Here is a 17048-nt window from a genome sequence, read left to right on the forward strand (position 1 = left end):
TGCACCGGCTCTTGGAAAGAGCACCCTACCCAAACTCAACACCTCCACCCAACACCAAGGGCAATTTTGGACATTAAGGGCAATTTATCATGGCCAATTCACCTAACCTGCACATCTTTGGACTGTGGAAGGAAACCGGAGCACCCGGAGGAAACCCACGCAGACACGGGGAAGACGTGCAGACTCCGCACAGACAGTGGCCCAAGCCGGAATCGAACCTGGGACCCTGGAGCTGTGAAGCAATTGTGCTATCCACAATGCTACCGTGCTGCCCTTAAGAACAAATAAACCTACACTATATCATTTTACCGTAATCCATGTACCTATCCAATAGCTGCTTGAAGGTCCCTAATGTTTCCGACTCAACTACTTCCACAGGCAGTGCATTCCATGCCCCCACTACTCTCTGGGTAAAGAACCTACCTCTGATATCCCTCCTATATCTTCCACCTTTCACCTTAAATTTATGTCCCCTTGTAATGGTTTGTTCCACCCGGGGAAAAAGTCTCTGACTGTCTACTCTATCTATTCCCCTGATCATCTTATAAACCTCTATCAAGTCGCCCCTCACTCTTCTCCGTTCTCATGAGAAAAGGCCTAGCACCCTCAACTTTTCCTCGTAAGACCTACTCTCCATTCCAGGCAACATCCTGGTAAATCTCCTTTGCACCTTTTCCAAAGCTTCCACATCCTTCCTAAAATGAGGCGACCAGAACTGTACACAGTACTCCAAATGTGGCCTTACCAAAGTTTTGTACAGCTGCATCATCACCTCATGGCTCTTAAATTCAATCCCTCTGTTAATGAACGCGAGCACACCACAGGCCTTCTTCACAGCTCTATCCACTTGAGTGGCAACTTTCAAAGATGTATGAACATAGACCCCAAGATCTCTCTGCTCCTCCACATTGCCAAGAACTCTACCGTTAACCCTGTATTCCGCATTCATATTTGTCCTTCCAAAATGGACAACCTCACACTTTTCAGGGTTAAACTCCATCTGCCACCTCTCAGCCCAGCTCTGCATCCTATCTATGTTTCTTTGCAGCCGACAACAGCCCTCCTTACTATCCACAACTCCACCAATCTTCGTATCGTCTGCAAATTTACTGACCCACCCTTCAACTCCCTCATCCAAGTCATTAATGAAAATCACAAACAGCAGAGGACCCAGAACTGATTCCTGCGGTACGCCACTGGTAACTGGGATCCAGGCTGAATATTTGCCATCCACCACCACTCTCTGACTTCTATCGGTTAGCCAGTTTGTTATCCAACTCGCCAAATTTCCCACTATCCCTTGCCTCCTTACTTTCTGCTTAAGCCTACCATGGGGAACCTTATCAAATGCCTTACTAAAATCCATGTACACTACATCCATTGCTTTACCTTCATCCACATGCTTGGTCACCTCCTCAAAGAATTCAATAAGACTTGTAAGGCAAGACCTACCCCTCACAAATCCGTGCTGACTATCCCTAATCAAGCAGTGTCTTTCCAGATGCTCAGAAATCCTATTCTTCAGTACCCTTTCCATTACTTTGCCTACCACCGAAGTAAGACTAACTGGCCTGTAATTCCCAGGGTTATACTTGTCCCTTTTCTGAACAGGGGAAACGACATTCGCCACTCTCCAATCCCCTGGTACCACCCATGTTGACAGTGAGGACGAAAAGATCATTGTCAACGACTCTGCAATTTCATCTCTTGCTTCCCATAGAATCCTTGGATATATCCCGTCAGGCCCGGGGGACTTGTCTATCCTCAAGTTTGTCAAAATGCCCAACACATCTTCCTTCCTAACAAGTATTTCCTCGAGCTTACCAATCTGTTTCACACTGTCCTCTCCAACAATATCGCCCCTCTCATTTGTAAATACAGAAGAAAAGTACTTGTTCAATACCTCTCCTATCTCTTCAGACTCAATACACAATCTCCCGCTACTGTCCTTGATCGGACCTACCCTCGCTCTAGTCATTCTCATATTTCTCACATATGTGTAAAAGGCCTTGGGGTTTTCCTTGATCCTACCCGCCAAAGATTGTTCATGCCCTCTCTTTGCTCTCCTAATCCCTTTCTTCAGTTCCCTCCTGGCTATCTTGTATCCCTCCAATGCCCTGTCTGAACCTTGTTTCCTCAGCCTTACATAAGTCTCCTTTTTCCTCTTAACAAGACATTCAACCTCTCTTGTCAACCATGGTTCCCTCACTCGACCATCTCTTCCCTGCCTGACAGGGACATACATATCAAGGACACGTAGTACCTGTTCCTTGAACAAGTTCCACATTTCACTTGTGTCCTTCCCTGACAGCCTATGTTCCCAACTTATGCACTTCAATTCTTGTCTGACATCGTATTTACCCTTCCCTCAATTGTAAACCTTGCCCTGTTGCACGCACCTATCCCTCTCCATTACTAAAGTGAAAGTCACAGAATTGTGGTCACTATCTCCAAAATGCTCCCCCACTAACAAATCTATCACTTGCCCTGGTTCATTACCAAGTACTAAATCCAATATTGCCCCTCCTCTGGTCGGACAATCTACATACTGTGTTAGAAAAGCTTCCTGGACACACTGCACAAACACCACCCCATCCAAACTATTTGATCTAAAGAGTTTCCACTCAATATTTGGGAAGTTAAAGTCGCCCATGACTACTACCCTGTGACTTCTGCACCTTTCCAAAATCTGTTTCCCAATCTGTTCCTCCACATCTCTGCTACTATTGGGGGGCCTATAGAAAACTCCTAACAAGGTGACTGCTCCTTTCCTATTTCTGACTTCAACCCATACTACCTCAGTAGGGTGATACTCCTCGAACTGCCTTTCTGCAGCTGCTATACTATCTCTAATTAATAATGCCACCCCCCCCACCTCTTTTACCACCCTCCCTAATCTTATTGAAACATCTATAACCAGGGACCTCCAACAACCATTTCTGCCCCTCTTCTATCCAAGTTTCCGTGATGGCCACCATATCGTAGTCCCAAGTACCGATCCATGCCTTCAGTTCACCCACCTTATTCCTGATGCTTCTTGCGTTGAAGTATACACACTTCAACCCATCTCTGTGCCTGCAAGTACTCCCCTTTGTCAGTGTTCCCTTCCCCACTGCCTCATTACACGCTTTGGCGTCCTGAATATCGGCTACCTTAGTTGCTGGACTACAAATCCGGTTCCCATTCCCCTGCCAAATTAGTTTAAACCCTCCCGAAGAGTACTAGAAAACCTCCCTCCCAGGATATTGGTGCCCCTCTGGTTCAGATGCAACCCGTCCTGCTTGTACAGGTCCCACCTTCCCCAGAATATGCTCCAATTATCCAAATACCTGAAGCCCTCCCTCCTACACCATTCCTGCAGCCACGTGTTCAACTGCACTCTCTCCCTATTCCTAGCCTCGCTATCACGTGGCACCGGCAACAAACCAGAGATGACAACTCTGTCTGTCCTGGCTTTTAACTTCCAGCCTAACTCCCTAAACTTGTTTATTACCTCCACACCCCTTTTCCTACCTATGTCGTTGGTACCAATGTGCACCACGACTTCTGGCTGCTCCCCCTCCCCCTTAAGGATCCTGAAGACACGATCCGAGACATCCCTGGCCCTGGCACCCGGGAGGCAACATACCTTCCGGGAGTCTCGCTCGCGACCACAGGATCTCCTATCTATTCCCCTAACCATTGAATCTCCTACAACTATTGCTTTTCTATTCTCCCCCCTTCCCTTCTGAGCCCCAGAGCCAGACTCAGTGCCAGAGACCTGGCCGCTAGGGCCTTCCCCCGGTAGGTCATCCCCCCCCAACAGCATCCAAAACGGTATACTTGTTTTGAAGGGGAACGGCCACGAGGGCCGTTCATTTTTTCATTTCATTTCGAGTGAAAGTCCCATCACTTCCCTTGTCCAAATACATACAACATTGGCTCCTTTAGCCCCTACATCCGCACGCAGTGAAACAAAAAAGAAGAAAATACAGTCATGCGGTTACATCGGCACATGGCCATTTCTCAATTTGTCAGTTCTGCCACAGTCCTTCTGCCTTTGCAAACTCCTCCGCTGCTTCCGCCGTTCCAAAATAAAAGTCCCTGAGCTTATAAGTCGCCCTCAGCTTCGCTGGATATACAATGCCGCACTGCACCTTGCTAATGTACAGTGCCCTCTTCACCCGGTTGAAGGCAGCCCGCCTCCTCCCCAGCTCCACCGTAAAGTCCTGGTATACACGTATACCAGCTCCAGCCCACTGCACCACCCGCTTCTGTTTGGCCCAGCTCAGGACCTTCTCCTTCACACTGTACCTACGGAAGCACAGAGTCAGTGCCCTTGGCGGCTCACTCGCCTTTGGTACAGGGCTCCACGACCGATGAGCCTGATCCAGTTCATATCGGGAGGGCACCTCCCCCTCCCCAAATATTTTTGCCAGCATCGCGGCAAAATACTCAGTCGGCTTCGGTCCTTCAACTCCTTCGGGCAGCCCCACAATCCTCAAATTCTGTCGCCTGGATCTGTTTTCCAGGACTTCCATTTTTCCTCGCAGATCCTTGTTAATGTCCATCACCTTCCGCATCTCCTTCACCATCGAGGCAAATTGATCCCCGTGCTACAATAACGTCTCCTCCACTTCCTTCAGCGTCTCCCCTTGCTCTCGCACCTCAGCCACTGCGCTCGCCACCGCCGTCATCACCGGGGAAATCGCCTCCTCCGCCAACGCTCTCAAAACCTCCGTCATCTCCTTCCCCACCGACTCCATGCATTTCGCAAACTGCTTTTCGAATTCCGCAGCCATCACCTTAGTTATTCCTTCAGCCGTAAGCACTGCGGCCTCCCCTGATGCTGCAGCCTCCATTTTCTTTACTGACCCCATGGTGACCTTTCCACTCCCCAAGGGACTTTCAGTCGCTTTTTTCACGGCCATTGTTTTGCTGGTCTTCGAGATTCTTCTCCTCTGTGCTGTCTTCCGACTTTTCCTGCCTTCGTTGGCCCTAGGACCGGGCGTTAACCCCCGACAATGCCGTTCCCGAACGGGAGCCCTCCAACGCGCGGCTGCCTCCCGCCGGCCGTCACCGGAAGTCTCACAGTGAAATGTATTGCTCTGCGTAAGATCATTTCATACATAAAAAGAAAATACCTATGGCAAACATAAAGTACACAATGTAAATACATAGACACAGGCATCGGGTGAAGCATACAGGAGTGTAGTACTACTCAGTAAAGATTTGTGAAGAGATCAAATCAGTCCATAAGAGGGTCGTTTAGGTGTCTTGTAACAGTGGGGAAGAAGCTGTTTTTGAATCTGTTAGTGCGTGTTCTCAGACTTTTGTATCTCCTGCCCGATGGAAGAAGTTGGAAGAGTGAATAAGCCGGTGAGAGGGGTCTTTGATTATGCTGCCTGCTTTCCCAAGGCAGCAGGAGGTGTAGATCAAGCCAATGGATGGGAGGCGGGTTCATGTGATGGACCAGGCGGTGTTCACGACTCTCTGTAGTTTCTTACTGTCCTGGGCCGAGCAGTTGCCATACCAGGCTGTGATGCAGCCTGTTAGGATGCTTTCTATGGTGCATCTGTAAAAGTTGGTAAGAGTTGATGTGGACATGCTGAATTTCCTGTGAAAGTATAGGTGCTGTTGTACTTTCTTGGTTGCAGTGCGACATGGTGGATCAGGTCTGATTAATGATCTGGAAGAAGGAACTGAAGGTACTGTAACTAAGTTTGCCGATGATACAATGTACGGGGGGGCTTTTGGGAGGGGGGGGAAGGGGTTTGATGTTAATAATGGATAGAGGCGAGTCAGGCTCATGGGACAGGGCCCGGTGGTATGATGATGGTGGATAAGAAGGGGGGGGGAGGGTGAGAGACCCCCAGTTAGGATAGTCACGTGGAACGTGAGGGGGTTAGGAGGTCCGGCCAAGAGGTCAAGGGTGCTTGCGCATCTTAAAAGTTTGAAAGCCGATGTGGCAATGCTGCAGGAGACTCACTTGAGGGTGAAGGACCGGGTGAGACTTAAAAAGGGCTGGGTTAGTCAGGTGTTTCACTCTGGATTTGACGGAAGGGCTCAAGGGGTAGTGGTAATGGTCAGCAAAAGAGTACGCTTCCAGATAGAGAAGGTGGTGGCAGATCAGGGGGGTAGATATGTGATTGTGACAGGGGCGCTGGAGGGGAGATTAGTGGCGCTGTTAAGTGTATACTGTCCCAATTGGGACGATGTGCAGATTCGCAAAGAAGGGCCATCCCCGACTTGGACACACACGAACTGATAGAACTTGGTGCAGGAGCCAAGGTTGGACAGGTCAGGCCGCGCTCGCTGGTCCCATCAGGGGGGACGAAGGCGTTGGCTGGGCTAATGGTGGAAATGGGAGGGGGGGGACCCTTGGAGGTTTCTGCACCCAAGGGAACGGGAGTACTCGTTTATCTCAGAACTCCATAAGTAATACTCGCGAATCGACTTTTTCGTGGATCTGATTAACAAGGTCTTAGAGGAATTTTATGAGAGGTTGTACAGGTCAGAACCACCTGGGGGAGACCGTGAGATGCAGGAATTTCTAGATGGGTTGGAGTACCCGAGGTTAGGGGAGGGGGACAGGGCTACATTAGAAGGAGCGATAGTGGAGCAGGAGATAAAGGATCGATTGTGAGGATGCAGTCGGGGAAGATGGCAGGGCCGAATGGGTTTCCGGTGGAATATTATAAAAAATTCAAGGATAAGCTGGCACCCCTGATGGTGGGGATGTTTGAAGAGGCGATAGGGAAGGGGCTATCAACTGCCACAAACTGGAAGGAGGTTTTTAGGGTAATTTCTAAAGTGGTGCACGTGAAACTGGACCCGGGCCCCCGGGAGGCCATATTTGGGGTGTCGGACCAGCCAGGGTTGGAAACGGGTGTGGAGGCAGATGTTGTAGCCTTCGCCTCGTTGATCGCCCGAAGGCGGATCCTGATAGGTTGGAGAGCAACCTCTCCACCCTGTGCCCTGGCGTGGCGGGGGGACCTGTTGGAATTCTTGACTCTTGAGAAGGTTAAGTTTGAACTGAGGGGAATGATGGAGGGGTTCTACAATTCATGGTCATTATTCATTATGCACTTTCAAGAACTGGATAACATCGAACATTAGTTGGGGCGGGTGGGTGGGAGGGTAGGGGGGAGGGGGGCTGTGTGTGTTAATGGTGACTACGGGTGATCGCTAATTCCTTTTTGTCATTTGTTTGTGTAAACATGCGGGCTAATGTTTTGGGTTTGGTGGGAGGATGGGATCGTTCTTATTGATACGGGGATTGACATATTTGTTATTGTTTATTGTTGGTGGGTGTAAATTTGGGAGAAAATGTGAAAAAGGAGAATAATTTTTTTTTAAAAAGTTTGCAGATAATACAAAGATCTGTAGAGGGACAGGTAGTATTGAGGAAGCAAGAGGGCTGTAGAAGGATTTGGACAAGTGGGAGAATGGGCAATGAAGTGGCAAATGAAATAGAATGTGGAAAAGTGTGAGGTTATGCACTTTGGATAGAGGAATTTAGGCATAGACTATTTCTAAATGGGGAAATGTTTAGGAAATCAGAAACACAAAGGGACTTGGGTGTCCATGTTCACGATTTTCTTAAGGTTAATGTGCAGGTTCAGTCGGCAGTTAAGAAGGCAAATGCAATGTTAGCATTCATGTCAAGAGGGCTAGAATACAAGACCAAGGATGTACTTCTGAGGTTGTATAAGGCTCTGGTCAGACCCCATTTAGACTATTGTGAGCAGTTTTGGGCCCTGTATCTAAGGAAGGATGTGCTGGCCTTAGAAAGGGTCCAGAGCAGGTTCACAAGAATGTTCCTTGGAATGAAGAGATTGTCATATGAGGTTTGAGGACCCTGGGTCTGTATTCGTTCGAGTTTAGAACAATGAGGGGGGATCTTATTGAAACTTGCAGGATACTGCAAGGCCTGGATAGAGTGGACGTGGAGAGGATGTTTCTACTTGTAGAAAAAACTAGAACCAGGGGACACCATCTCAGACTAAAGGGACGATTTTGAAAACAGAGATGAGGAGGAATTTCTTCAGCCAGAGGGTGGTGAATCTGTGGCACTCTTTGCCGCAGGAGGCTTTGGAGGCTAAATCACTGAGTGTCTTTAAAACAGAGATAGATAGGTCCTTGATTAATAAAGGGATCAGGGGTTATGGGGAGAAGGCAGGAGAATGGGGATGAGAAAATATCAGCCATGATTGAATGGCGGAGAGACTCGATGGGCTGAGTGGTCTAATTCTGCTCCTATGTCTTATGGTCTTATGGTTGGTGATGTGCACACCTAGGAATTTGAAGCTGTCAACTTCAACTGTCAACTTGTGGCTACATTGTATTAGCTTCTTGGGCTCAATGGGACAGTTTTGTTCATCCCTAGGATTATATCTGTCCTAATAACTTATTGAGTTCTGGGATCTCCAAGTATATAACTACAAAAGCTTCTCTTCCTTATGTACATGGCGCCATTGGTGCCATCATCTGGAGACATGAGGCCACGTTCCCCCTGTACATTGACAATAGATACACTACATCTTCACCACCTCTCTTATGCCCTCACTACATCTCACCACCTCTTGTCCCATCACTACCTCTTCACCACCTCTCTTACCCCTTCAATATCTATGTATTGTCACGCTACTTGCCCAACACTTGTTCTTGGATCTGTCTCAATTTGATTCCTTCTCTACCCTTGGCACTTGATTCAGGTCAAACCAATTGTAACATCCTATTTGATATGAGCTGTACTTCCAATCCAAATCTTCTCCATTGAAAAAAATGCCGACTTCCACCTTTGTAACATCATTAAGCCCTGATCGTGCCTCAGCCCATCACCAGCTGACACCTTCATCCAAGCCTTTGTCATTGGTAGGTTGGACATTTCCAATGCTCTCTTGGCATGTTTCCATGGACTTCAGTTCATCCATAATTCTGCTGCTTAGCCCATCTCTGGTCAAGTCTTGCTCTTTCCTTTGCATTGGAACATTGTCTACATTGATTCCTGATTCACAAATGCCTCACACGTAAAACTCTCATTTGGTTTAAATCCCTTCCAAGCTTCACCCATTCCTAACTCTGTAACCTCCTGCAAACCAATGAGCCTGCTTTTATTGGGCTGTGGTCTCTTGTTCAACCCCCATCCCTTCAGCCCACAACCATACCACCCCCCCCCCCCCCTCCCCCTCATTGGCACTATGGTTTCAGCAGTCTAAGCCCTGAGCTCTGAAACTTATTTCCTAAACCTTTCTGTCCGTCTTTCCTCTTTGGGACACCCCTTTAAACCCATACCTTTTTTTTCTGGTTGTGCCCACTCATTCAGATGATGCCTCTGTGAAGCGCCTTGGAGTGTTTTCCTAGTCATGAATCCAAGTTATTAGTCCACTGTATGTCTTACCTGAGGGCTTGAAGAGGCAAACGGGAACAGTGGTATCGAATAAAAGGGATGTACAGAAGCTAAATTCTGGAACAGGGTCTGCCTCTTGTGCTTGCCGAAATTATTATTTGAATGTGTTATATTTCAGGCTTTGCAGGTTCGCCCTGAAACTATTGCTATTAAGCTATTTGTTCCTACAGCACAGAGCTCGACCTGAAGATTGACATAGATGCGGGCGCTCCTTCCTCCTCCCAGACTGGCTGCTTGTCACATTCCCTCGCCGCGTTTTTGTGGTTGCAAGCCGCCACTGTTTTTCCTATTTCCGAATGCAGCTGCCAGAACTCAACTGCATCTCACAAGTCATGTCTAGGATCACGACCTATAGGGGGAAAGGTGCGCTTCCTGTGCACACATATATCGTCTAGCCATTTTCCTGCAATCCTGGCCGTCTGAAACTTGTCTAATATCTGATCGGGCAGTGGGAAATAAAAATAATCAGAAAGTACAACATTCCAACACGTCCGCCTGAACTCAATTGAGATCTTGGAAACTGAGTAGACATAACAACTTTCCTGGCACTCTTGTGCCAGTCCTGCCAATTCGAACATATTGTACTTATCTAACGTTGTATATATAATATATATATCTATGTGCGTGTAAAAGAAGTAATTTATCAATTCCATGTCCTAAAATAAAAACACTATTAAGTAATTTGAATTCAGGGCACCTACTCATATCGGCCTCTATATTTCTGTCTTACAAACAACACAGGAATATTTTCACGTTTCAACAGCGAGTGCTCCTGAGCATGGTTCAAAGCTCGCCTCACTCCACTCCCCCCCCCCCCCCCCCCCCAAGTGTTTGCACAGTCTCTTATTTTAAAATGTGCCTGTTTGCTGGGACGGTGGTATGTGCCGTGTCAAGAGGTCACATCCAATCCGGTGTGAGACAGGAACTGGCCGGCTTCCCAGGAATGCAGAGGCGAGGTTGCTGGCTAGAGGGCGGGCCGCCTCTGTGCGTCAGCCGCCTGGGCAGAGAATAAAAAGCCCAATGCTTCAGGCATTCAGCACACAATTACAGCTCCAGAGAGAGAGAGAGAGAACAGGAGCAACCCTCAACAAGTCGCCTCGATCCTACACAACTTGCAAGTGGATAAATAGCACTTGAGAAAGTCGAACTGAAAGGTTGAGGTAAAATGTTTGTCGCAGTGAAGAGGATGAAGTTTGCACCACTGCTGCTGGGTCTGGCTTATTTGGTAAGTCAGTGACTGGGTTTTGCAATAATGTTATGAGAAGTTATTGTGAACATGTTAAAACGTGCTTTATGATGGGGACCATCGACTTTAATTATAGAGCAGTCCACGGTGTTGAGACGTTTAAGATTCATTTCGTGTTTTTATTTGATTGGACCTGCCGAAGATGTGCTGCACCTTCCTCTGGGACTGGTGATGATGGCTGTGTTATGTTTTGCAGGTATGCGCTGCCGATGATTGCCGGGCTCCCTGTCACTGCCCTGAGCAGCCGCCCCTCTGCCCTCCTGGAGTGTCTCTGGTCACTGACGGCTGCGGCTGTTGCAGTGTCTGCGCCAAGCAGGCGGGAGAGGTGTGCACCCGCCGCCAGCCCTGCGACCCCCACAAAGGCCTGTTCTGTGACTTCGGATCGGCCGCATACAGCACCGTCGGAATCTGTGCAGGTGAGGACCGTCAGCCAGCTTCCTACACACAGCAGTCTGCAGACAGCCCCACACAAACTGTCACATCCGTTGTGGAGGTTTAGACAAGAGCAGAATACCCTGGATGCTGGGTACCTGAAATGAAAGGGGAAAATGCTGAAAACACTCAGCAAGTCAGGCAACCTCCTATTTGATACGCTGAGTGTTTATACACCATTTTCTGATTTTATTATAGATTAATACCATTTTATAGTGCAGAAATATAATTACCAAATTAATTTTATATATTGCCCCTTAAATTGGTGAATAGTTTAGCCTCTGCTATTAAAATTGTTTAGGATCACAGGTGTAGTGATATTGCTATTCTTATCACAGGTATTTACTGTCATTTGACATTAATCAGTTGAACCGGTTGGCTTACAGCAATTATGTTTGTCTCTTGCAGCTAAAGAAGGGGCTCCTTGCTTGTTTGATGGTGTTGTGTACAGGAATGGTGAGACCTTTCAAAGTGGATGCAAGTATAGGTGCACCTGTCTGGATGGCTCCATCGGCTGTGTCCCTGTCTGCAGCGTGTCGATCCGCTTGGCTAGCCCAGACTGTCCCATGCCCAAGAAGGTTAAAGTGCCTGGCAAGTGTTGTGAAGAATGGGCCTGTGAGCAACCCAGGCACCAGACCATGGTTGGGCCTGCACTTGCAGGTAAGTTGCTCATTCGGCATCTCACCATTCAACTTAAAAGAGACAACTTAAGGCAGCATGCTTTGCAACCACCAGATCAAAGAAAACTGATGATAGAAGAAAAAGTGAAATTGCTCATTAAAATTGAGCATAGTAATGTATTATGACTCTAGTCATTGTTAATTTCTTTTATTTTGCCAATCTTTAAAATGACATTTAACTTTAACTAGCTAGTAACAGGTTGAAAACAGAAGTTAAATATGTTTATTCTGTATTTAATGGAACACTGGTTCATGGCGGTCATGTTACCAAGCAGTTGATGTATTTATTTTCTTCATACAGCTTACAGAGAAGAAGCCACCTATGGTCCTGACCCCTCCATGTTCCGTGCCAACTGCCTTGTACAGACCACTGAATGGAGTGCCTGCTCCAAGACCTGTGGAATGGGCATCTCCAGCAGGGTGACTAATGACAACAGAGAGTGCAGACTGGAGAAACAGACCAGACTCTGCATGGTCAGGCCTTGTGAAATGGATATGACCGATACCATTAAGGTAAAAGAAAATGCCCTTCCCAGGCCAATTGATTTTTTAAAAATGCCATCAAGATTTATATTGAATTGAATTTTTTTTTAATGGAATTTTTGTCTCTTGTAATTCACCCAACAGAAAGGCAAAAGGTGCATCCGCACGCCAAAGGTTTACAGACCGACCAAGTTTGAATTCTCTGGCTGTACCAGTGTGAAGTCATACAGAGCCAAATTCTGTGGTGTGTGTACTGATGGCCGATGCTGCACCCCCCACAGAACCGCTACTCTCTCTGTCGAGTTCAAATGTCCCGATGGCCAACTTATGAAGAAGAAGATGATGTTCATCAAGACCTGTGCCTGCCATTATAACTGCCCCATGGACAATGATGTCTTTCAGTCCTTGTATTACAGGAAAATGATGGGTGACATGGCATAAACTATGTAATCGACTTGAGACTTCTTAACTGGAAAGATTTTCCATCTCTTATACAAAGGTCACTTCATAACTCAAAGGAAAATATTGGCATGTTGAGACATGATCAGTTATCAAATGGAAACATGTCAGAGCACTCAGCCTAGATTTTGAAACTGCATTGCTTGTACACTGTTAGCTGTAATATCATTGTAAATAATGTACATATGTGTACAGTTGTCTAAGTTAATTTTAATGTATGTGCCTTATGTTGTTTATTGCTTGAGTACTATAGTTATAGACTTGACAAAATGACTGTTCTTTAATTTTTTTTTTTGAACAGTTGTTATAACATTTGAGAAGTGTGACCAAAAGTTAAATGTTTGCACTTTCCCAGTTCAAAATAAAATATATTTTTGATACAAAATAATGCTTTTGTAATTAATGCATCTTATACAAATAAAACAACATTATTATAGAGACACTAGAGTTGGCAAAATACATAATTGTAAATTAAATAAAATGTTATATATAGATATATATATAAAGTGATGAATAATGCATTCCATATATAGTTTAATAACCAATGTGCCTTGAAATGTAATGATTATATATGTTCATCATTGAAAACTGATGACAACAGCAAGAATCAGTAGGATATTGAGCTAAGCATGAATGGCTCGGAGGGATATAAGTGAATAACCTGGGATTTGGAAGAAGGAATAACCAGAGTTGGAGGGGTCATTGATTATGCTTCCAGCTTTCCCCGGGCAGCAGGAGGTGTAATTAGAGTCAATGGATGAGAGGTGGGTTTGTGTGATGGACTGGGTTGTGTTCACGACTCTAGTTTCTGTAAAAATTGGTAAATGTCAATGTGGAAATGGACTCTTTCCAATTTTTACAGATGTGCCATAGAAAGCATCCTATCTGGCTGCATCACAGCCTGGTATGGCAACTGCTCGGCCCAAGACCGAAAATCCACGATGGTAAAGGGAAAACACAGAAACGTTTCAGTGGCTTTTCTTCCATTTACCCAATGATTCGTCCTGTAAACACCTAGTCAAAATTGAGAATAATGAGAATCGTAGTTAGCCAGATGCAAACCTACATGGGGAGACTCCAGTGGATTTCTTACCCATCACCTTCTAACCATTCAGCCACAATTCCATGCCTCGCATGGGTATTATAGGTACACTAATTGTTGAAGGTGGAAGGAAAGTTGACAAATTGGGGAAAAAGATATAACCTTGGGAACATTCCAGGAATCCTCACCTTGCTATAGTAGAGAGGCTTGCATGTTCCAAAGAACCAGAGATAAATGTCGTTCGGTGTTTATGCTCCTAGTCGGGCCTCCTATGGTGATACGGTTGAGGAGGAGATTCCAGACAAAGAATGATCCAAGAAGCCCTCAACGGCAAAGCAGGCAGAGGAGGGTAGCAATGGTTGCGAAGGCGGAAGAAGGCTGCAATGGGGAAGTGGCCCCTGTTGTCTTGGTTCACTATGCCACTGAATCAGGCTAGCAGCTGCCAAGACCATGTGGAACCCAGATGCGCAGCGGAGTGCTCACATTAAACAATGTCAGTGCAGGCCTCCGTCATAGCTGCCCCATAGCAATGTAACGCAGGGAGCAGTATTAATTGCTTTCAGGCTTCTGTCCCATCTCAGGAGAAAGTTCCATCGTAGCTGCTGGCTAGAAGCTTTATAGTCCTGGCAGAGAGATGGGAGCAATGACCACTGCAGGGACCTCAGGAAGTCCCACCACGTCAAGAAGCCCAGCTAAGTCCAGAATCAAGGGTCTCAACAAGGGTTATGAGGGATTGAGGGCATCAGGTTCAAGAGGCTGGGGGAGGGGCTAAAGGGGGGATGACCTTGGGAAGGGGGGTTACCTCCAATGGCCCCAGGGGACATGCAAAGGAGGAACCTTCCCCACTTACCCAAAACCAGTCTGTGCAGCTGAAGCTGTAAGGCTTCCCACTTGGTGGGGGCCTTCCCCCCCCCACCATGGATAAAATACCAGCGGGGGCAGGGTGAGGCCCTTAAGTGGCAATAGACCCAAGAGCAGGAGGGCTGCCTGATGCTATCCCAACTCCTGTAGAATTTCAAACAGGTTTGGGATGGGTGGGTAGGTAGTGACTATGCCACACTCCGGATTTTATGTGCCACTTGGCAGGGGTGCTTAACATCCAGCTCATAAAGTGGAAAAGATTAACTTTTATAAAACATTGGCTTGGCCTTCACTGGAATATTGTGCCTAATACTGGTACATAAAATTCATTGCCCCACTGAGAAACACCCCACTATTCAACGGTACTTTGCCGTTTTCTTTGGCCTCAGGGAGATTCTCCACGCCGAGGCCAGTCTTCGAGGGATTTCCTGCTGGCAAGCTAAAACTCACCAGCAAGAAAGAATCCTCGCAAATCGGAGCGCCATTTTGTCCAGCAGCCGTGCTCGCCACCTCCCCTTCCAGACACCCCATGCTCTTTTGACCTTCCTCACCTCCCCCAACCTTGGGAACACCGCCTTAACCCCCATTACCGCTCTCTACCTCTGAAGGCCCTCCTCTCCCTGGCTAGACCCTTGGTAGTGCCAACCTGGAACCTGGGCACCCTGGCACTGGCATCCTGGCACTTTGGCAGTGCCACCCAAGTGCTTGGGTGGCATGGCCATGGTGCCAGGTTTGCAGTGCCAAGGTGCCCAGGTATTAGACGGAGTGCCAGAGTGACACTATGCCATATACCCCACCACCTGAGGGTCTCCAATGGCCTGGGAGACCTCCCCAGTGCAGTTTGTGTGGTCCAGTGCTAAACCGCGCCCTGGCAAGGTCTCCCGGCGTGGCTGGTGAGTCCCAGGTGCCAGGTGAGTCTCAGGTGCCAGGTGAGTCCCAGATACTGGGTGAGTCCAGCGAACATATATGTAAATGAGCAGATGGAGGGATGGCCTATTTGAATATGCATATTGGATCATGCCCAGTGAAGGCGGGATCCAGATTGCAACGTTTCGCGAGACTCCATTAAATCTGGCGAGGCATTTTGAGTGTCGTAAGTCTGGCGCAAGGCCACGCGTGAGATTTAACAGCATCGTCCTGACACCAAGCTGGGCATGACAAGGCTGTTAAATCGAGCCCTACATTTGGAAAATGTTTATTCCCTCCTTTAAACAGAATATATTTTTGCTGCACTCTGTTGCACACCTTTTTAATTGTTTCCCATTTAGAAGCGGACAGCATAGATAAACATATGAGGAGTTTCCAAAAGGTGGAAACCATATTAGAAATACCTCGAATGTCAAACAGTCATGCCAAACCTAAAGCAACAAATAAAATGCCATATCCTAGGTTACAAGTGGCCGAGACAGTACATTTTGCTGGTTTTCTATCAAGAGCAAAGGCACATTCCATTGCATCAGTGGTTGGTCTGTATATCAGCACAGTAAACTGGCTAAGCTACCTCATTAGAATTATGGTGCGAAGTTGTAACGATATAGAAAACCAAAGGTCGAAATGTGTGTAACCTTTAAAGTATTGGATTTAGCAGTTTATCACTGAAACTAACAGAAATCAAAGAAACAAGAGGTAAGGTTCCAGTAAAGTCAGTACACAAGCATCACTGTGGTTTAGCAGTTTCAAAGGTTGGTTAGATTGCATTTCTGGAGGGAGAAGGGTTCTTTCATTGGTGGAAATTCGGGATATATTTGAAAACATATTTCTAACGATTTTTAAAAACCCAAAACTTTGATGGCTAATATATTAAAACCCACAAAATACCTTCAAACATTAAGCATATTTTAAACAGCTGAGTAACCTTCGTTAAATATGCAACAAACCTCATCAAGTCTTGGAAGAAGGTGGAAACTTTCTTCTCGTTGTTTGTAGCAAAATCCGAATGAATACTGAATTAATACATTAAACATGAGTTCATGGTCTAACAACAAATAGGAAACACAGGGGGCTTGATTCTCCGTTTCAAACGGCCACAGATTCACAGCGCTGCAGGGGGCTAGCAGGGAGTAGTCGTGAAGCTCCAGCTGCAGATGTGGCCCCCTGCACGTCCGGGTCAGTGGCCGAGCATACGCGCCGCGGCGGCCTCCAGCGGCTGCGCTGTGCTCCATGGCGGACTCAGACCGCAGAAATAGTACCCCCGATCAGCCGCTTGCGCGACCCGGACCACCCGCTCAACAATACCCCAGTTCCATATGAGGACCCTTGTCCTCCGATCGGTCCGCCCCCGACCATAGCGGCCGCAGACTGAGTCCGCAGCTGCCACGCGAGTATCCCGAACGGCAGAACCAGATTAGATCCACACCATCGGGACTTTGGCCAGTCGGAGGCGGAGAATAGTGGGACGGGCCCCTGGCAATGGCCACGGGCGGGGGGGGGATACGCAGTGCAGACACTCCCCGA

The 17048-nt window shown here is 47.1% G+C and overlaps 1 protein-coding gene across 1 annotated transcript; it reads left to right on the forward strand.

Moving 5' to 3' along the window:
• Positions 1–10415: 10415 nt before the first annotated feature.
• Positions 10416–13079, forward strand: LOC140410709 (CCN family member 2-like). The gene is made up of 5 exons (XM_072499146.1): positions 10416–10616; positions 10834–11053; positions 11478–11729; positions 12051–12262; positions 12377–13079. Exons 1-5 carry the CDS (start codon positions 10557–10559, stop codon positions 12671–12673), a joined length of 1041 nt encoding a protein of 346 aa, XP_072355247.1. The 5' UTR covers positions 10416–10556; the 3' UTR covers positions 12674–13079.
• The last annotated feature ends 3969 nt before the right edge of the window (positions 13080–17048 follow it).

The sequence above is a fragment of the Scyliorhinus torazame genome, chromosome 4 (assembly GCF_047496885.1).
Source record: "Scyliorhinus torazame isolate Kashiwa2021f chromosome 4, sScyTor2.1, whole genome shotgun sequence".
Lineage (NCBI taxonomy): Eukaryota > Metazoa > Chordata > Chondrichthyes > Carcharhiniformes > Scyliorhinidae > Scyliorhinus > Scyliorhinus torazame.

Excerpts from the sequence above, each read along its gene's own strand:
- LOC140410709 (XM_072499146.1), top strand. The coding sequence starts at position 10,557 with ATGTTTGTCGCAGTGAAGAGGATGAAGTTTGCACCACTGCTGCTGGGT. Across the intron at positions 10,617-10,833 it reads TGCTGGGTCTGGCTTATTTG|GTATGCGCTGCCGATGATTG; the intron begins GTAAGTCAGTGA and ends TATGTTTTGCAG. Across the intron at positions 12,263-12,376 it reads ATATGACCGATACCATTAAG|AAAGGCAAAAGGTGCATCCG; the intron begins GTAAAAGAAAAT and ends TTCACCCAACAG.